Source organism: Phyllopteryx taeniolatus, chromosome 23 (assembly GCF_024500385.1).
Source record: "Phyllopteryx taeniolatus isolate TA_2022b chromosome 23, UOR_Ptae_1.2, whole genome shotgun sequence".
Classification (NCBI taxonomy): Eukaryota; Metazoa; Chordata; class Actinopteri; order Syngnathiformes; family Syngnathidae; genus Phyllopteryx; species Phyllopteryx taeniolatus.
In genome coordinates, this window is record NC_084524.1 from 615,873 (window position 1) to 635,873 (window position 20,001).

General features: G+C 53.2%; 1 protein-coding gene across 4 annotated transcripts; it reads left to right on the forward strand.

Annotated features, from left to right (window-relative positions):
- Window positions 1–228: 228 nt before the first annotated feature.
- On the forward strand, window positions 229–19,981 carry dock11 (dedicator of cytokinesis 11). 4 transcript variants are annotated; one of them, XM_061763125.1, is made up of 54 exons: window positions 229–445; window positions 2,689–2,805; window positions 3,394–3,483; window positions 3,873–3,955; window positions 4,220–4,286; window positions 4,773–4,868; window positions 4,949–5,083; window positions 5,205–5,351; window positions 5,449–5,620; window positions 5,700–5,779; window positions 6,439–6,522; window positions 6,601–6,741; window positions 6,828–7,061; window positions 7,145–7,267; window positions 7,356–7,438; window positions 7,519–7,641; window positions 7,733–7,809; window positions 8,459–8,643; window positions 8,714–8,779; window positions 9,349–9,441; window positions 9,905–10,016; window positions 10,144–10,400; window positions 10,492–10,581; window positions 10,647–10,768; window positions 10,854–10,923; window positions 10,997–11,122; window positions 11,193–11,264; window positions 11,368–11,514; window positions 11,598–11,681; window positions 11,746–11,857; window positions 12,144–12,182; window positions 12,876–13,057; window positions 13,169–13,270; window positions 13,354–13,429; window positions 13,529–13,617; window positions 13,960–14,080; window positions 14,155–14,221; window positions 14,335–14,382; window positions 14,469–14,614; window positions 14,847–14,962; window positions 15,032–15,169; window positions 15,265–15,447; window positions 15,515–15,628; window positions 15,700–15,915; window positions 16,011–16,068; window positions 16,142–16,248; window positions 16,326–16,448; window positions 16,519–16,632; window positions 16,881–17,027; window positions 17,098–17,308; window positions 18,181–18,371; window positions 18,438–18,538; window positions 18,632–18,770; window positions 19,369–19,981. In XM_061763125.1, exons 1-54 carry the CDS (start codon window positions 341–343, stop codon window positions 19,456–19,458), a joined length of 6,411 nt encoding a protein of 2,136 aa, XP_061619109.1. In that variant the 5' UTR covers window positions 229–340; the 3' UTR covers window positions 19,459–19,981. The 4 variants fall into 4 exon arrangements, with proteins under 4 accessions (XP_061619109.1, XP_061619110.1, XP_061619113.1 ...); XM_061763126.1 differs by lacking the exon at window positions 5,205–5,351 and having other exon boundaries at window positions 10,144–10,256; window positions 10,317–10,400; XM_061763128.1 differs by lacking the exons at window positions 5,205–5,351; window positions 12,144–12,182 and having other exon boundaries at window positions 230–445; window positions 10,144–10,256; window positions 10,317–10,400.
- Window positions 19,982–20,001: the final 20 nt, after the last annotated feature.

The following is a 20,001-nucleotide window of genomic DNA, read 5'->3' on the forward strand; positions in this document are numbered from 1 at the left end:
TTGTTATATCCCTCTCTGTTATACTTCTAGCTGTATTTCTTATGTCAATACAATATAAATGATTGTATACTTTTGTATTATGATGAATAGGATATTGTTATATTCTACTATATTGCTATAACGCGTTCTGTACTGCTACGATACGTATTGTGCTATGTATGCTTTTGTAATGTGGCTGGAAAAATAAAAAAAAAGGAGGGGGGAGGGGGGGGGGCGGGGCGGGGCTCGGGCTTCGTCCCTCCCCTTTCGCGTCCTCGCCTCGCATCAGCATCACGAGAAGCGGGCCGGCCGCGCCTCACGTCGTCGAACCGCGGCCCCGTGGAAATATTCGGGGGGCGCCATGTCTGAGGTACGCAAATTCACCAAGCGGCTGAGCAAACCCGGCACGGCGGCGGAAGTCCGGCAGAGCGTCTCCGAGGCTGTGAGGAGCCCCGTCGACCCGGAGGTGAGCGCCGAGATCGCCGTTGTCGAGCCAGTGTGCTTTCTTCGGCTAAGCGGCAGCAGAATTAGGCGTTTTTGGTTCTTCTCGCTCACGCTGACATATGGTGCGTTCAAGTCCTATCCGAAAATGGAAACGCATGTGTCAATAATAATGAACATCTTGCGCCGCTCCTTTTGTCTGCCAGTCGGATAGCGGAAAGACGGCTTTCTTTTCAATTCTGCCTCGTCATGTCTGATGTATCCGCGCCCTCATTCACTGATGGTGAGAATAGATTTGTTTCACGCATCTACGAGGGGATTAGGCGCTCGGTGGGCCGCGTGCCGCGTGCACACGCATTCGCTGTGTCATAAGCAGCGCATTACACGGCGACTTACTTCGCTGCATCGTTTTGGCGCTCGAAGAAATGAACCGAGGGCCTTCGAGATGCACGTCTGATTTGGAGGCGCATGGACAGTACAGGAAGTCCTCGATTTACGAACGAGTTCCGTTCCTACGCTGGCGACGTACCCCGAATTTCCGCGTAAATCGGATTTCACCGTTAAAGTCGAAATACTTCGTATAAAGACACTAAAATACATTCAACTACAAAAATAAGATATGGTGTACTTACCATTACTGCTGAGCGGTGGATGGAGAAGAAGGGGGGGGGGGGGGGGGGTGGAAGAGGCTGTGAGAGCTCTAAATTCCTCCTCCTCAGCGTCCTTGCCTTTCTGCTCTTAGAAAGTTTGGAAAATACGCCGTGCCTTTTCCCGAATGAGCATTGGGCTGATATTAAGCCGACGTCGATTCTGATCCTCGATCCATAACGCGAGTCATCTTTCCATCTCGGCAAGGATGGAAGAACGTTGCTGCGTGATCACTGTATCCCTCGTCGGGGCGAAACCCTTCACGTGCGCTAAAATACGGGCTTTGTCCTGAATAACGGTCGCCACGGTGGAGCGACTGAAGCCCAAGTCTTTACCGATGTTCGTCGGTGCCTCTCCTTTCATGATGTTAAGCTTCGTTTCCATGGTAATTGCTTTTCTTTTGGCTGGACCAGCATCGCCAGAAGATCCAGCTTTCTTCTTTGGGGCCATAATGTGAAAAAAGGAGGGCGCAAAAGGCAACGACACAGACGAGTACTACGCACTAGCTAAGCAGAAACACTATGGTGCTGGGGACAAAATGGAGGACGAGGCACGGGCGTCGTAACGTCGAAAACGTCGTAACTCGAGGACTTCCTGTATGTGCTACATGTCGGAGCCGTCCTTCTGGTTTACTTCGCAGGGCGCCGGTATGAGGAGATTTTCACACTTCCAGTGAACTGCGTCCTCATCCATGTCGTCTCTTTTTGGGGCCTGACGTCGTGAGAGTCGTTGTATGAGCTTTGTCAGAAAAACAGCAAGATTTTCCCCCGTCTTCCGGATTCTTCCGGGATCCTCCGCGGCTCTGACCGGCCCCTTGAGCTTTACAAAGTAGAACGGAAATCACACGAAGCCAGGTCAGGTGAGTGGGAAGCAGGAAGCGTCCGATGCATTGCGAGCCGGCGTGTCGTCCCGCCGCGACTGTCGCCTCTCCTCACGAACGGCGGCGGTCGATCGTCTGAGGCGGTAGCGACGCAGGCCGCATCGCTTGGTGTGCTGCGCTCATCTGCCCGTCGGCAGGAACACGCATGTCGCCACCCTCTGGAACCCTCCCCGCCCGACTTCATCATCCAACCCTGTGCAAGGACAGTACGTGTCCATGACGCGACCTTTCTGAACCCGCCGGTGATGCTTATTTATAGTCACCGTTTCAAGAAAAGTCGAAAAGTCTTGTCGGAGCGCCTCGCCCCCCCCCCCATTTGCTTCTCGCGTGTAACCTGATCCGTCCCGCCGGAGCCGCTCCAAGCTGGCCCGCGCCTCGCGGCTCTGCGGTGGAGCTCGTCGCACATGACGGGAAGGAGAAGTGGCGCTTTTGGGCCCGAGCGTGTGCGGCGACCTCGGCGGACTGCTCGCTAACGTGTTTTGCTATGTCGCTTAACTGCCCAACCAAATGTGGGGCGCAAATGTTTTCAACCGATCTTCTCTCAACTTTGCTTACGATTGTTCGGATGAGCCTCGCTTCTCTACGGAAGTTCAAATGTGGCCTCATGCCTGCGTTTTCAGAGTTTCCATATCTCCCCCTCCGTTTTCGTGCCTTCGGGGTGGATATCGTCATAACTGATCATAACTGGTTGACTGGAACTTGTTTGATCCGAAAGCATCCTTGTTCGCGTCCTCCCTCAGGAGCAGCCCAAGTTCATCGAGCCTTTGGACTACGAGGCCGTGGTGTTCCAGAGAAAGGCTCAGATCCACAGCGACCCCCAACGAGACTTGCTGCTCTGCCCCGCTGACGACGTTTCGGTGATGATGCCTTTCTCTAAGCTTCGTCGAGGTGCAGTTAGTGTCCTGCGGAAATAAAAGCTGGGAGATGATTGGCTGATTCAAAAGGGGGACGCCCACCGGTGACCGTGGGGGAAAGCCGTAAAACAGTCCCACTCGAGCCGACTCCAGTTTGTAGTTTCCTCGACATTTTTAGCTTCAAATGTCCTCCCGGCGCTCGAGGAGCGCTACTTTGCACTACAAACTGCATTCAATGAGCCTCCTCTGCATGGGAAAGCACAAGTCTAATCACAATCAATAAATGCGGTTCTGGAGCCACAGTGTACAATTGTGAAAATGTTGCCGCAATACTGACAACAAGCAGTTTCCCTTTTGGCGATTTGGAGTCCAAACAGGACAAAAAGAGAGGCAAGATTTTTCCAAACTTGCTCGAAAATCAAGTCCAATGCAGCACATGTGTTTTGATTTATTCGGAGAACTGCTCTGACCCTGAGACAATCTTGTGACGCTTGTATGTTTTCCACTCAGTTTTGGTCTTTTCTTTTGGTTCTGTTTTGTTTTTTTAAATGTGTGTGTGTGTGTGTGTGTGTGTGTTGTGCGCGCCCGCAGGAGTCCCAAATATCCCGACAGAGGCGGACCGTGTTTCCCTCTGTGCCCCAGAATGCGGAGCGGGAAGCTAGGAGTCTGTTTGCCCAAAAGGTAGGACAGTACAACCTCCTAAAACGTGCCGTAGCTCGGGCTCACCAAGTCGAAGAAGATTGTGAGATTGAAGTCAAGGCTGATTCGGCATTGGAAAAGCTTCCCGGTCACGTGAGGCGTTCGAAGCGGACTTTTTTTTCTGCTGTGGTCGACCTCGCCAGGCTCTGTTAAAGCGATCTGCTTGACAAAGAGCCACGAAAGCTGGCTTAGCTGGAGGTTTCGCAACGTGCGCGAGGAAGCCCTCTTTCGGCAAAGTCCCGGAAACAAAACAGTCCGCTTGCGATCCATTCAATGGCCCGAGAAAGTCGCAAGATAGATTTGTCCTGCAACGGCGTGCGCTCGTGATGACGCGCGTGTGTGTGTGTGTGTTTTGTGTGCGCGTTTGGCAGTGCATCAACATGTACAAGACCGACTGGCATGTCATCAACTACAAATACGAGGCCTACTCCGGCGACTTCCGCATGTTACCGAGGTAAGCTCGAGAGGAAGCGGTGTTTGTGGTGGTGGTGCTCGTTTGGAGGGGAGTATGAGTGAAAGCCGAGCGCTGCCTCACTCACGCGGTGAAAAGGCCGGAAAGCGGAAAGCAGTGCCAGCAAGCGACAACGCCAAGTCTCCGACAGTCTCAGCGTTAAAGCGATCGTTATGCACGATGTCTTCATGGAGCAGACTGCACTGTGGGAGGAAGCGATTCTTTGTGGATGACCTCCTCTCTCTCTCTCTCTCTCTCTTTCCACAGCAAAGGCCTGAAGGCAGACAAGCTAGCGGCTCACGTGTTCGAGGTGGACGAAGATGCCAAAGACGAGGTGCGACTCACGTGACGTCACGCTTAAACGGGCTGCGCCTTTTGCATCCTCTGCATGACACTCGCAAAGGTTGCCTCTGACGTGCGCCGGTTAAGTCCAGCCTGCGATGCGAGCGCAACCACGAGTCCTCTTTCAATGTTCTCGAAATCGCGACATATCGATCCTCAGGCCGCATGCACGGAGAAAGGAGAACAAATGCTCAGATGCCTCTTTTGCTACTGGAAACGGCGTCATCGTGACAGTTTTTACTTCTGTGAAAACAAACTAGATATTCACAAAGGTCTAATGCCGTCTAGTTGTATAAATATTTCAAACACATGGCAGTTTGACGCAGAATGGTGGCAAATATACGTTTGCCCGGTTGAATATTCCGGCTGCCGGATTTGTTCACATTCCGAGGAGGAGCACCAAATCCAATCCGATCCAATCAGAAGACGACACACAAGCAGAACAATCCCATCACGGCAATGTGTTTGTCTGCATCAGGACACGTCGTCGCTGTGCTCGCAGAGGGGCGGCGTCCTGAAGCAGGGCTGGCTTCAGAAAGCCAACGTGAACAGCAGCCTGTCCGTCTCCATGAGGGTGAGTCACCGCCGGCCGCTCGTCGCCGAAAAAAAAAGACAGCGGAGCTCCCACCGCGCCCGTCGTCGTCATCCTCGTAGGTGTTCAAGAGGAGGTACTTCTACCTGTCCCAGCTCCCGGACGGCTCCTACATCCTCAACTCGTACAAGGATGAGAAGCACTGCAAGGAAACCAAAGGCTCCATCTACCTGGACTCGTGCGTTGACGTGGTTCAGGTAGACCGGACGACGTCTTTCTTCTTGCATGAGCTCACTTTGCTCTCCACGACTCCTTAGGTTTGATCCCTTGTTTTTCCAGCTGGTAAATGTTTTGGGTTTTTGTCTCGACACAAGACAGGCACGTCACGTCACGACAGGCGTGCGGTCGGCCGCCGCAAAGCTTTCGGTTAGAAGAGGCTGGCTACTCGCGAGACGAATGGCCGCAGACTCCTTCTGGCTCATAGCTCGTCGTTTATTCTTGCGCAAGTGGATCGCAACTCCCAGTGTTAGCGATCCTTTATGAATCCTGTCGTTAGCCATTAGAAGAATCCGGTATTCCCTTCTGCCTGTTCAAAATATATGAATGGCTCCCCCTTCTTCAGTGCCCTAAAATGCGGCGGAACGGCTTTGAGCTGAAGATGCAGGAGCGCTGCAGCCACTTTTTGGCGGCCGACAGCGAAGCGGAGATGGAGGAGTGGGTGGCCACGCTGAAACAAGCCCTGCAGAACAGCACCGAGGCCTGCCAGGAGAGGAGGAACGGCGGCGAGGCCCCGGGTGAGACCGCCAAAACTCCTCAAAACTCAAACGTCCTCTTTACGTAGCCTTCCGTCCTTACCGACGCTTGTCCAATCAGACGATGACGCCGCCGGCCAAGGTAGAGGAGAGAGCCAGCCGGAGGGTCTGGGGAGGAACCTCCAACCTGAACTCACAAAGGTACCCGAGACCGCGCTGCTCCGGTCTTTCAATTAGCGCCGTATTGCTCACGCGCGACGAAGCCGCCTCGACTGCGGCTTTTGTCTCCGCTGCCGTGGTCCGCGGGCGACAAAGTAGTTGGGGTTAGTCATGTGACCTGAAATGGCTCTCGTCTGTCTCCATTCGATGCTTCTCTCCCCGCGCTACCTGAAGAACACGGGTAGCGAAATGTACACGGGCCGCGTTTGCCAATTTCTAATGCCGTTCCCGCAATGCATCTTGAATAGCAGCGATCAGCGATGCCCGCTAGAAAATTCAACACATCCCATAATGTATTGCGCCAGTACGGGCAATACCCAACGACGGATGGACAAAGTGCGGGATTTCTCGTCATTTTGTCAAATACAATCATTCACTTTAAAACAATATAATGTTATGATGAAACATTACTTATGACGTTGGAATTACGCGACAGCAATGAAGCAATTCCACTCGATCGTCCGCTTTCTAAAAATCCATGCGTAGTTCCAGTAAGGGATGAGGGAACATTTCCCAAAACAGCTGTGAACATTGCTTGTTCATGTTCTCACTAGCATAAGATGTCTTAATACGGTGGCCTCATTGAAAGACAAAGAAATTCCAGAAATGACAAACGGCGACTCTTCAACTTGTGTGCGCAGTATGCGAGGGAGACGGACCAGCTCACGAAGATCCAGCGCAACGAAGGCAGGCACAAGCTTTTCTCTCTGGACCCCGAGACACAGGTACAGGGGATTGTCGTCCCGTTGCTTCCTCACGTCTCCGTCGTACAAGCGTCGGACGCTTTCTCACCCTCGCCGCAGAGGCTGGACTTCTCCGGCATCGAGCCGGACGTGAAGCCGTTTGAGGAGCGCTTCGGCCGCCGCATCGCGGTCGGCTGCCACGATCTCACCTTCAGCCTCCAGGGCTGCGTCAGTGAAAAGGGTGACGGCGTCCTTACCAACGTACGCCATCGCTCGGCTCGATTTGCGTGACTCGGTCGCTCCTTACGGCGGTGCGAATTCGTCCGATAGAATCCGCTCTTGTTCAGGTTGAGCCCTTCTTCATAAGCCTGGCGCTCTTTGACATCTCCAAGAACTGCAAGATCTCCGCCGACTTCCACGCGGACCTCAACCCGCCCTGCGTGAAGGAGATGCTGATCGACACGGCGGGCCAGCTCTCGCCTCGCGCAGACGCCGAGGGAGGATGCAGGCCCTTAGCGAGCGAAGACAGCCTGCCTGTTCTCCAGAGAGCGTCGGCGGCGCTGCTGCATTTTCCGACACAGGTACCGACGTGACGGCGGCGCAACGCTTCGAGGCGAGCCTGAAGATTAGGACACGTCCCCATCAGTCTGCTTTTCTACCCTAGGCCATTTTTTCAGTAACCCACCCCCATGCTGATATCTTTCTGGTGGCCCGTGTGGAGAAGGTGCTGCAAAACGGCATCACCCATTGCGCCGAGCCATACGTCAAGACTTGCGACGTAACCAAGGTTTCCGTTTGCCCCCCGAGACCTGTGATATACATAACACGATGTTCCCCGCTGATCGGCTCGTATGTCTTCCTCCGTGTCGTGCCAGACCGCCCAGAAGGTCCTCAAGGCGGCCAAACAGACGTGCCAACGCCTGGGCCAGTACCGGATGCCCTTTGCTTGGGCCGCCAAGTAAGACGGCAAACAAATTGCTCCGTTCCTCAAACGGGAGGCCCTCAATGGCTTGCAGATAAGCAGCGTTCCCTCGCCAGGCAGGTGTTTAAGGACGCTCAGGGCAGTCTCGACATGGACGGCAAGTTTTCTCCCCTCTATCGCCAAGACAGCGGAAAAATCTCCACCGACGACATCGTCAAGCTGCTGGCCGACACCAGGAAGTGAGTCGTGGACGCTCGCGCTTCATGCTTCTGAAAAGGTCATGTTTGTATCCCATGTGCTCTTTTTGTACTTTTCTTTTTCCTCAATCAGACCTGACAAGAGCAAGCTTCAGACCATCCCCGGGCAGCTGAATGTCACCATCGAGTGCGTCCCGCCTGACTTTTCCAGTACGTTAACCTTTCCAAACATCGGCATAAATGCCGCGCTGTACAAAGAACAGGCTCGTCGGAAGTTTTATGCAGAGAAGACGGTGTATTGAAGTCTGTGGGGGATATTGTCGCACCCTCGCCCGGAACGCTGCAACACTATCAAAAATCACACGTTGGGCCAGCAGTGCGCTTCCGTTGTGTTATTGTGTCACTTCGACAGCAGGATGGCGCAATCTGTGTCTTGAGAGGGAAGTCGTGTGCTGCAATTTAAACGCACTCCAACATCATTTCAAATGCATCTTTATTCGGACCTGCTTTGCTTTGCTTAAATTGGAACGTCTGAACCAAAACGTGGGTGTCCGTCCATCACGACGGGGGCGGGGGGGGGGGCAGAGTCGTGATAACCAGCAATTATGCGGTGCCCAGCCTTGCTCTGCTCTCTTAATGGGGCAGAAAAAAAAGGTTTTCACACTGAGCTGATCTCATCTGGTTGAGAAGAAGCCTGAATTCCAATCTCCGAGATTGCCATCAAGGAGTAGGAACACGATTCCCGCCACTGGAATATGCAAACAAAACAATTGAAAGATGGAAGGAAAAAAAACAAACTTGCGCATGGCATACATTGTGGAGAAATGAAAGCGCATGGTCTATATGCTTCCCTCCGCAGACACGGTGACGTCCTCTTATATTCCCGTGAAGCCCTTCGAAGAAAGCTGCGAGCGTGTATCCGTGGAAGTCGAGGAGTTCCTGCCCGAGGAAGCCAAGTACAGCTACCCCTTCACTACCTACAAGAACCAACTCTACGTCTACCCTCTGCAACTCAAATATGACAACCAGAAAAGCTTCGCCAAGGTCAGTGTCGCCGGCTGCTGCATTTTAGGGCGCAAACGGCGCCAGTGACGAGTCTGCTTCGCATCTCTAGGCGAGAAACATAGCGGTCCGCATACAGTTCCGGGATTCCGATGACGAAGGTGCGCCCCCTTTGAAGGTGAGATGCGTGTGAAAGCAAATTTGTTGGCTTTTTGAAAGCAAACTAGCAAAGAACGATGCACGCTGCAAAAGCGGCATACGCGGGACGATCCACATCAAGTCAAAAGTGCCCAGAAAAGGGAAAAAAAGCTGGCTGCTCGCTCTCCCGAGCCACACCTGTCCCAAAAAAAAAGAAAATAAAAGCACAGCGGACTGCTGTTCGTACTCGTCTCGCCGAAACATTCCGAGATGACGCTTTTGATAGAAAGACGGATAAGATCTGAGGCGGCACCCGTAGCACCTCCTCCTCCCCCCTCGCACCGAAGCAAGAAATCCGGCCTTCCATCGGACTCCTTATCACCACTGCGGTCTCGCGGTCTCTCTCGACGGCAGCCGCCATCTCCTCCGGGCTCTTAAATTGGAAGCTGATCCCCGTTTTTATCTGTTACGGTTTCGCCCGTCGGCGGAGGTGACTGCAATCATTCATTCAGAAAACGAATTTGAAGAACCGCGAGCTCGGCGAATGTAGTCCGAGCCGTAGCTTTCTGAGACAGTCAATGAAAAAGTGTGACCATGTTCGTATTGCAGTGCATCTACGGGAAGCCAGGGGGCTCTCTCTTCACCAGCGGCGCCTACGCAGCGGTCCTGCACCACAACCAAAGTCCAGAATTCTATGACGAGGTGAGATGCTTCCTAAAAAGCTCACTTATTGTGCCATCGCGTTAACAAGTAACGGGTATCTTTCAAGCGACAAGTCTCTCGGAACTGCCGTGCGACCACTGAGATAATCCAATTCATCTGTTTTAGCGCACACACACACACACACACGCACAGATGCGCAGATGCACAGAGTGAAGGAGTCAGTCAGGATAAGGCAGAAGGCCTCCATATGGCCCCAAAATGAAATGGATTGTTGAAATGTGATCCCGACACGCACGCCGACAGACATCCACGGGCGCTAACCAAATCCTTCAGAGATGAGATGAGATGAGTCGAGCGCCTCACGCCCGCATTGCCTCGACTGCCGAGTTGGGCTTTCAAGACATTTGGACTTCGGAGTCCAATTTGCTGCTTTGCTGCCCTCTGGTGGACACGACACGTCCTGTCTGGCGGAATGACTTGAGCCGCTCATTCTCCCACACAGGTAAAGGTGGAGTTACCCGTCCACTTGCACGAGAGGCACCACATCCTTTTCACCTTTTACCATATCAGCTGTGAGTCCAGCAGCAAGAAGAGAGAAGCCGTGGAGTCTCCGGGTGTGTGGTTTTTTTTTATTTATTTGTCTCTCTTTTTTTTTTTTTCCCAATGATGATTCTATTGCAGTTAAAGCCTATTGGCAGTGTGTGACGTTGGCTCTCGATTCGCTTGCTTGTGCGTCGTCAGTCGGTTACTCCTGGTGGCCTCTGCTGAAAGACGGCAGGATGCGGTCGACGGAGCTCCAGCTACCGGTAGCTGCGACTCTGCCGCCTGGATACCTGGGCCAGGACACCGGAAAGGTTTGTGGTTTGCATCTTGCCTATGCGTTCTGTTGCTTCAAAATGTCCACATTTCCACAGACCCAACCGGATATCAAGTGGGTGGAAAACGCAAAGCCGCTATTCAAAATGAGAAGCCGCGTAGCATCAACGATATACGCTCAGGTGAAAAACGAAAACTCGCATATCGGCACGGTAATGTGGATATATACGGCCGTCGACGTTCGCTGTAGTAAGTAAGCTGTTTCGTGCACAGGACCTGCATCTCCACAAGTTCTTCGTGCACTGCCAGCTAATGAGGAACACCTCAGAGGACAACCGGGCAGAACTTATCAAATACCTGAAGGTCAGACTCTTGAAGGCTTTGGCCAAAATGCGCCGTGGGTTCTATTTGCATGCTTCCATCCTCAGTGCCTACACGCCATGGAGACGCACGCCATGGTGCACTTCCTGCCCACTGTGCTCACGCAGCTCTTCGAGGTGCTCTCGGCAGCCACCGAGGAAGGCCGGGAGATCGCCGTCAACTCTCTGCGGTCAGTCGCTGGGCCCTTTCTGGGAAATGGGCCCCTTTTCTGCCATCTGATGGTCACGAGTCGTTGCCCTTCTCTGCCCTCGCAGTGTCATCATCCATATTGTCTCCAGGTGTCACGAGGAAGGGCTGGAAAACTACCTGCGCTCTTTCGTGAAGGTGTGGCTGTTGCGCAGCTCGGATTTGACACAAAATGCGCACGTGACGTTCTTTCCCTCCCCTTTCTTCTCAGTACGTGTTTGTATCCCAAAGCCCTGCGCCCGGGAACGCGGCGTATACCCACGAGGCGCTGGCCACGGCGGTCACGGCCGTTCTCAAGCAGACGGCAGATTTTAACACCAGCAACAAACTGCTCAAGGTGCGAGTTGTTGCACTTGCCAGCGAAATGCCGAAATCAAGACTAATCGTCTCGCCGTCTTTTTCTGTAGTACTCCTGGTTCTTCTTTGAAACGATGGCCAAATCGATGGCTCAGTACCTGCAAGAGGAGCACCGCATGAAGGTCGGTAGTCAAGTCGAGTCCAGTTTGTTTGTGGAGCCCTTGAACGCCAAAGAGTCTCTGCTACGTTCCCGATACCCTCAACTTTGGCCCGACGCGCTTCCAGATGCCGCGGGCCCAGCGCTTTCCGGACACTTTCAATCAGGCGCTTCGGTCCCTGGCGCTGTCCGTCATGCCTCACATCACCATTCGCTACGCGGAGATCCCCGACGAAGCCCGCTGCGTCAACCTGAGCTTGGCCCATTTGATCAAGGTGCGCACGCCGCTCGCAAACCTTTTCAGAGCGCGGCTTCATTGGCAGAGCGTTTTGTGATGCCGTTGCCCCCCCCCCCTCAGAGGTGTCTGACCTTCATGAACCGGGGCTTTGCTTTCGCTTTGGTCAACCACTACATGTGCCACTTCAGGTTCAACGATCCCAAGGTACACTCGCCGCGTCGGTTTTCGGGAGCAGCCGTGTTTGAAGGCGCGCGTGTCTCCCCCGCAGGCGCTGACTGAAATGAAGTTTGACTTTCTGACGGTGGTGTGCAACCACGAGCACTATATCCCCCTCAATCTGCCCATGGCCTTTGGGCGCACCAAGCTGCAGAGGGTGCAAGGTGAGGAACTCCAAAGGAGGCCACAGCTTTCTCACAACGATCCCCTATTAACAGTTCTACTCGCTCGGTTGGGAACGCCTGTTCAATAGAACGCCCAAAAAGAAGAAGAAGCCGCTTTTGTATGAGATTGCATTTGATGGTAGAGGCGGCCAGCGTGTTGCCACGATCGTGATGTTGATGCTGCATGGATTGCGAAGAGCTTCAAGTGCAATTTCGATTATTATTTGTACCCAACGTCCTTCCCGTCTGTTTTGTTTTTGCTTCCTTTTTTCCCGCTTGTGGTCAGATTTTATTCCGTACGCGACGGAGCTTTTTGGCCCTGTAGGTAGGTGACGCTCACCGCGCCGTCCTAGACCTCAACACCGGCGCCTCCTCTCCGCTCTCCGCACTCGCTCGTCTCCATTAACTGCACGGCGCTACTGCTAAACTTGACGCTTTGGCATTGCAGAGATGGATCGATCGCTCTTACGCTCTTGACGGAGAATGTTTCTGTCCATGTTCCACAATGTGGGACAGCTGCTAAGATGAGGTTTTATCTTTGCACGGATGCCCGTCACCGTCGGCGCTAATCATCTCCAGCGGGTAGGCCTATACTCGGTTTTCCGGGAATGCGCTGCCTGTTATGATATTAACGCCGCATTATGGGCTTGGCGCACGGTTGCTTTCTTTCTTCAGATTTCTGCTCATCTCTGCTGTTTGCATCGTGCAAACGTAAAATTGTACATTTCCTGATACAGGAAATGTATAATAATGACGCCAAATTCTTATTGGATTGTTTCTTTTGTGTGAGGAAACAACGTCTGATCCCAATGCACCAATCAGCCACAACATCATGACCACTTGCACATAATAAAAAAAGATCGCAAATGTTGCCTTTGCGAATGTAATAATGCTCAGGTCAATAGGCTGTTTGTGTGTTCAACAAGAAATTTAGTAGCAGCAGCGTGTTCTGCAAGCCTGCCTTGATTGCTTTAGCCTCGACCCTGACCCGGCGCGTACCGTTTTGGGGCGAGCGCAGAACAAATTCTGGAATCGGGCCTGACCGAAGAGTTTTGCCGCAACCACTTTCTGGCGGGCCTGCTCCTCCGAGACGTGGCCGCGGCCCTGCGGCGGGGGCGCGAGGTACGGCGGCTGGCCGTGAGCGCGCTCAAGAACCTGCTGATCAAACACGCCGCGGACGATCGTTACACGGCCTTCAAGGTGAGAGCGGCGTGAGCGACGCTGCGCAACACCTCGCGTGCAATGTGCTCATCGTCGCGAAAGGCATTCACACCCACGATCAAATCAAAGGAAATCAAATTGTTGTTTCAGAACCAGCAGGCCAGGATCTGTTTGCTGTACCTTCCGCTGTTTGAGCTGCTCTTCCAGAACTTGAAGCAACTGTCTGCCCAGCCGCACATTTGCAATCTCAATGTGAGTCCCCCCCCCCCCCCCCCCCCCCCCAAATGGAGCCCTCGCGCTCATTTTTTCATACAAAGCGGACCCGTCGCTCGCAGGGCTCTCGGGACGACCTCGCGTCGAGCGCTTCTACAGACAGCAAGAGAACCAGCGCTGCCATCGAGAAAGACCCCAGTGAGTCGGGGGTCAGCGGAAGGCGTTCGGTCAATTGGTTTCGTCGGAAGCATTTCTTCGGGTGCTGAGAGTCGCCGTGGTTGTGGTTGTGGTTTCCAGGCTTGCCTGCCCTGAACGGCCACGTCGTCAGGAGGGACGACTCCACGGGGTCTCTGCTTCCGGATCCTGGGACGCCAGATAACATTGACGTGAGGCTTTTTTTTTTTTTTTTTTTTTTTGATTAGCTGCTGTATATGCCGTTGCCCCGGCAACATCTGTCCTAGATTTGTTTATGACTTTCATGAGGTTTTTCTTTCTCGTTGTTTTTTGTTTTTTTTTATAGTCGTGTTAATCATCAATGAGACACACACACACACACACACACACACACATATTTTGAATATCACTGAATGTTTGCATTTGCATCTGAGCGTCTGTTTTGAGGACAGCTTAATGATTGACTTCACTTTAAGAATAGAATAGAAAACGAGACAAACACGACACTAAGCGGGACTCAATTCTTCCCCCCCCCCCCCCCCCCCCATGTGCAGCTGCAGAGACGCGGCTCCGCTCTGAGCGGCAGCCCCGGGGCCCCCGTCGGCAGACTGGGCCCTTACGAAATCAGGGGCCTCCTGTTTACCTTCTTACACGTGGCCAAGACCTTGTCAGACGGTCGGTGACGGGCCGCCGGCACGCCGCATCAGCCTCCTCTGAAAACGTAGACGACCATTGCTTTTTGTCCACAGACACTCTCCTGGCCTACTGGAACAAACTTAGCCCTCAAGACGTGATGAACTTCCTCAGTTTGCTTGAGTGAGTAGCTTTTATTTCTGCATACGTCAGCCCTGGTTTCAAGAAGGAGTTCAACAAAATCAAACGGCAAAACTAAGACGCACGTGTTCGCGTCGCTTCCCGCCTGCTTTCAGGATCTGTCTGGTTCAGTTTCGATACGTCGGGAAAAGGAACATCGGCAGGTGAGAGGTCGCCGCAGCGGGTATTCTCAAAACCGGTTGGTAATTGGACTTTTTCGGTTTCCACGCCGCACGCACGTATCGTCAAGGAGTCAAGAGGCGTGCGCGTCCAAGTTGTTCTCACCTGACAGGAAGTCGCAGACCATGCCGGCCACGCGCTGCCACCGAGCCAGCGCCTTCCAGACCAAAATAAACCAGTTGGGCACCGCGGAGGCCTCGCTCACTCTCAACATAGGTCAGACGTGCGCACACCCGCTCGCTAATCGCCACGCTCAACACGACGGATGATATTTGCGGACTCGTGATTAATAGCGACTTCAGCCTTATCAGAGAAAATTCAATCTGTAACGGAGCTTTTAAAGCCTTTTGAGGAACTGCGTTCATTCATCATCATCATCATCATCATCATCTTCTTACAAAGTCCATAATATCATCTGCGTGCGTGCGTGCGTGCGTGCGTGGTCCAGGGATGGGGGCATCCGAAGCGGAGATCCATCACCAGGCGGTGCTGGAGGGCAACATCTCCACCGAGGTCTGCCTCAGCGTCCTGGATGTCCTCTCGCTTTTCATGCAGTGCTTTAAGGTGAGCTCAGCCACGCACGCCGCATCGTACGGCGAGCCGTTCCGAATGTTTGGGGCGTGTTTTCGTCAGAGTCAGCTGGCAGACGGTGACGGTCACAACCCGCTGATGAGCAAGGTGTTTGACGTTTACCTGAGCTTCCTCAAAGTGAGCCAATCAGAAGCCGCCCTCGGGCACGTGTTTGCTGCGCTTCGGGCATTCGTGAACAAGGTCGGTGCGGCTACCGCGCCGCGAACACGAAAATCGAAGCGAGACGGAGAAATGTCGGAGTCGAATAAAAATTGAGCAAGGCGCTCTCTGGTCAGTTCCCCTCGGTGCTGTTCAAAGGTCGCGTGACCCTTTGTGAGCTTCTGTGCTGCGAGGTGCTCAAGTGCTGCGTGTCCAAGATGGCCTCCTCGAGGGCCGAAGCCTCGGCGCTGCTCTACCTGCTCATGAGGAACAACTACGAGTTCACCAAGAGGAAGACCTTCCTGCGCACGCACTTGCAGGTAGAGCCCGAGCCCGGCTCGGTTTTTGGCCCGGCGGCCTTTCTCCTTCTCTCGTCTTCCTCACCAGATCATCATCGCCGTGAGTCAGCTGATCTCCGACGTGGCCCTCAGCGGAAGCTCGCGCTTCCAGGAGTCGCTCTCCATTATCAACAACTTCGCAAACAGCGACAAGGCCATGAAGGTATCGTCGTCGGCATCACGCCAGCTTCAAATGAAAGAATGCCCGAAAACATGCCACTCCCGCTTCTTCAGTCCACAGCGTTCCCCTCAGAAGTCAAGGGTCTGACCAAGCGCATCCGCACGGTTCTGATGGCCACGGCCCAGATGAGGGAGCACGAGAAGGACCCGGAGATGCTGCTGGACCTGCAGTACAGCCTGGCCCGCTCCTACGCCAGCACCCCCGAGCTGAGACGGACCTGGCTGGACAGCATGGCTCGCGCGCACCTCAAGAATAACGATCTCTCCGAGGTCTGCGTCAATATTCTGTAACGCCGTTTCTGCAGTTCAGGCCGCTGTTGCCTTCGCACGGCTGCTCACGTGATTGCGCTCGATTGTCTCAACAGGCGGCCATGTGTCACGTTCATGTGGCTGCGCTGGTTGCCGAGTACCTGCACAGGAAAAGTAGGGCAAAAGGCGCAACACGTTCACGGTTCAAAACAAAGAAACCACTGCGACTGTGCTTCCCAACGCGCAGAGTTGTTCGCCGGCGGGCTGGCCGCCTTTAAGAAGATCACGTTTAACATTGAGGAGGAAGCTGCCATGAAGGAAGACACGGGCATGCAAGACGTCTACTACACCGAGGTCGCGAGGCGCCGCCCGACCCGAAATAAACGGCAAAACAAACGATGGTGACTTGCTTTTTGCCTGCTCGTCGTCAGGAAGTCCTGGCGGAGCACTTGGAGATTTGCGTGGAGGCTCTGTGGAAAGCCGAGCGCTACGAGCTCATCGCGCACGTCGCCAAGCTGCTGATCCCCTGCTACGAGAAGCGCCACCAGTACGAGGTAGCCGAGCCGCAATCGTCGTCCTCGCCGATCGATCGCCCTCCGTACAATACCGGATACGATCTTGCAGAAACTGAGCCGACTGTACAACACGCTGCACCGAGCCTACAACAAGGTCATGGAGGTCATCCAATCAGGTCGCAGGCTGCTCGGGACCTACTTCAGAGTGGCCTTCTATGGACAGGTGGATTGTTGGAATATCGTGCACCCATTCTTTTGAGGTTTATGTGCTTGTCATCAAAAGCTCGCTGAACCCAATTCGACCTCCTCTAAACTGTCCAACGGTTCAGCACTTTCTGCGCCACTTCCTGTTCGCCAACAAAGCACTGAATAGCAAAATTTCCCAACAGTAACTACTTGATGCACTATCGCACGACATCTTACGGAATGACTTTCGATTTCGTGACATCTCCAGGCGTGTACTTTGCGCAGGGCTTCTTCGAGGACGAGGACGGGAAGGAGTACATCTACAAAGAGCCCAAACTCACCGGCCTTTCCGAAATCTCCCAGCGCCTGCTGACGCTCTTCGGGGAAAAGTTTGGGCCGGAAAACGTCAAGATAATTCCAGACTCCGACAAGGTGCGTTGTTGTTTTTGTCACCGGTTCAGTCGCGGCGAAAACAGCTCAGACGGAGCCGGTGTCCCCGCAGGTGAACCCCAAAGATCTGGACCCCAAGTTCGCCTACGTGCAGGTGACCTTCGTCAAGCCCTACTTCGAGGAGAAGGAGGCGCCCGAGAAGAAGACCGATTTTGAGAAGTGCCACAACATCAACCGCTTCGTGTTCGAGACGCCGTACACGCTGTCGGGCAAGAAGCGCGGCGGCGTGGAGGAGCAGTGCAAGAGGAAGACCGTGCTCACAAGTAGCGCACGAACATCGACTCGCGGCATTCACGTGTCCACGAATGCGTTTCATTTCAACGCACGGTCGGGGTGCAAGCGCACAAATGACCGACCGTTCGTCTGTCTGCCCGCGTCGTCGGAGTCTCGCGAGCTTTAGCGGGTTCTCAAATCATCTTTCTCCATTGAAATGAATGGAAATGCCATTCCTCCGAGAAAATAGCACTCTATAATATTAGACTTAATAAACGCATAGAATAATGGCCTAATTCAATAGAATGGAAAACACTTTCTCCTTCAATGCACATTCTGCTGTGTGCAGTATTTAGGGACAGTGCGCTGGAGACTTCTCACTACAGTACAGCAGTAATATTAGCTATCTGTGGGGATCGTTATATTATGTGTTACAGCGACATTTTTGTTCATTTGAGCTTTTGCTCACGTCGATGCTAATTGCTCGGCCGTGTGCCTATTGTATGTTAGCATGAAGGTAGCGCAGGCTATGCGGTAGCAATTGTCCTTTGTTTTACGTCGCCTTTGACAGCAACCTTCAGCTGAGAGGGGCAATAATCGGCGTAAATCATTTGATTTTTGGGGAAGAATGTTTACTAATGACACACACGCATATATATCTATATCTATATCTATATCCATATCTACCAAACTGTGGAGTTGCGTCACGTGCCAGCATACAGCGCGTACACAGTACGGGTTAGGGTCGTTCGTATCGCAAAGCACAACTGTAACCTTTTCGTTTCGGACCGGCAGAGAGGTATTCATTCAACGGCGTTTTCCGACTCGTCCTGCCCTCTGACAAACACAGATGAACAATTTTTGATCCAGGGTTTGATGCGTTTGCGCGTCCGTTAACCGTCCCCCCCTCTCTCCTCCTCAGCGGCCAACACCTTCCCCTACGTCAAGAAACGGGTGGAGGTGGTCGGGGAGAAGCAGGTGGACCTGCGTCCGGTGGACGTGGCCATCGACGAGATGAGGTCTCGCACGGGCGAGCTGCACAAGCTGTGCTCCGGCGCCGACGTGGACATGATCCAGCTGCAGCTCAAACTGCAGGGCTGCGTCTCCGTGCAGGTCAGACGCCTGCGGATGTCAGGTTGGCTCGTCGCGTGTTGCCGCATGTCCTTGTCGTCGTTGCAGGTGAACGCGGGCCCCATGGCCTACGCCCGCGCCTTCCTGCGTGACGGCAAGCCAAACCAGTCCGGCAACAAGAAGGCCAAAGAGCTGCGAGATATTTTCAGGCATGCGTTTCCGGCATACTACCCCATAAAAGTCATCCGGGAGTAGAGCAAAATCGAATTCGGTTATAATGGATCTAATGCATCTTCTCGTAGACGTTTTGTGGCGGCGTGCAGTATGGCTCTGGATATCAATGAGCGTCTGATCAAAGAAGACCAGTTTGAGTACCACGAGGGCCTGAAGAGCAATTTCAAGGACATGGTGAAGGAGCTCTCCGACATCATCCACGAGCGGGTAACCGACCGCAAGCCGTTTTCCTTCCGAGCGTCGCTAAGCGGGCTTATCGTCAGCCTTATTTAGAGACAGCGCAGATTACACTCAAACAAATCAAGTCAGCGGGTTGCCGTGCCAACCGTGTGTGTGCAATCATTTGTCCGGTGTGTGCGCCAGTGTGACATGGCTTCATCCTTCATCCTCTGATGTCTTCACACTAACTGCTCTAACTGGACTTTTTCTCTTTCCAACTGTGCTCACCCTCAGCTTTAAGGAAAACAGGTACCAAACAAACAAACAAACAAACAAACAAACCAAACAAACCAACCCATCCTACGGTGTGCAAATGGAATGATTTCCTGTGACTCGTAAGACGGTTGCAAGCTATTCAATCGTCATCACGCAGAACGCAGCGCTTGCATCCTGGTCATCAGGCGACGACATCCTTACAGTGACGGCACATCATCTCAACACATTCATTTACCACATTGAAATGTTAAAAATGGCATCGCTGCTCAGAATTGCCTTCTGCCGAATATCGGAATCGGCCTCCGAAACTCCATAGCCGTGTGACTGTAACTCAGCTGAGCATCCGCGTTGTTTTCTCTTTTGGCCGCAGATCTACGAAGAGGGCATGATGCGCTCGCTTCTGCAAAACTCCCTCAACGTGTTCCGCGCCATCAGCGGGACCTCGGCCGACCTCGGCTGACCAAGAAGCGAGACGAGGCCGCGAGGCTACATCCGCCTTTGAGTCCAAGTCACGCTCAGATGCGCTGCGTTTGTTCGTTTGTTTTGCCTTCTTTTCAACTGACGGCGCGTCGCGGAACTGGCCGGTGTCCGCCATGCCCATCTATGCGGGATACGGTTTTGTTTCCCCTCGACAGATGCGAGCGTGCCTGCGCTGCAATTATTAAACAAGGACCCCAGAGCTTTGAGTTCACCAGCCGGTCACATAAACACGCGGGTCATGTTTCAAGAGTGTCGAGTCGCTTGAAACGTCCGCGCGAGCCTCGAATAATGCGACGCTTATGCAATATTTCACGAGTGCTACACTGAATCATAGCCAAGCAGATGTACATCAATTGCTCCTCACTCCTCAGTCTATTTCTGCTCATGCCTGTATGGATATTTATATCGATTTTTTTTTAAATATTGCTTAGTATGCAGAATGCAGAAAGTAGAGTCGCTTGTTAAATGTAGCCCTCCCCATAAAAGCCAGTCAAACAAAAGTCTTCCTTGCTTCCTTTCTTTG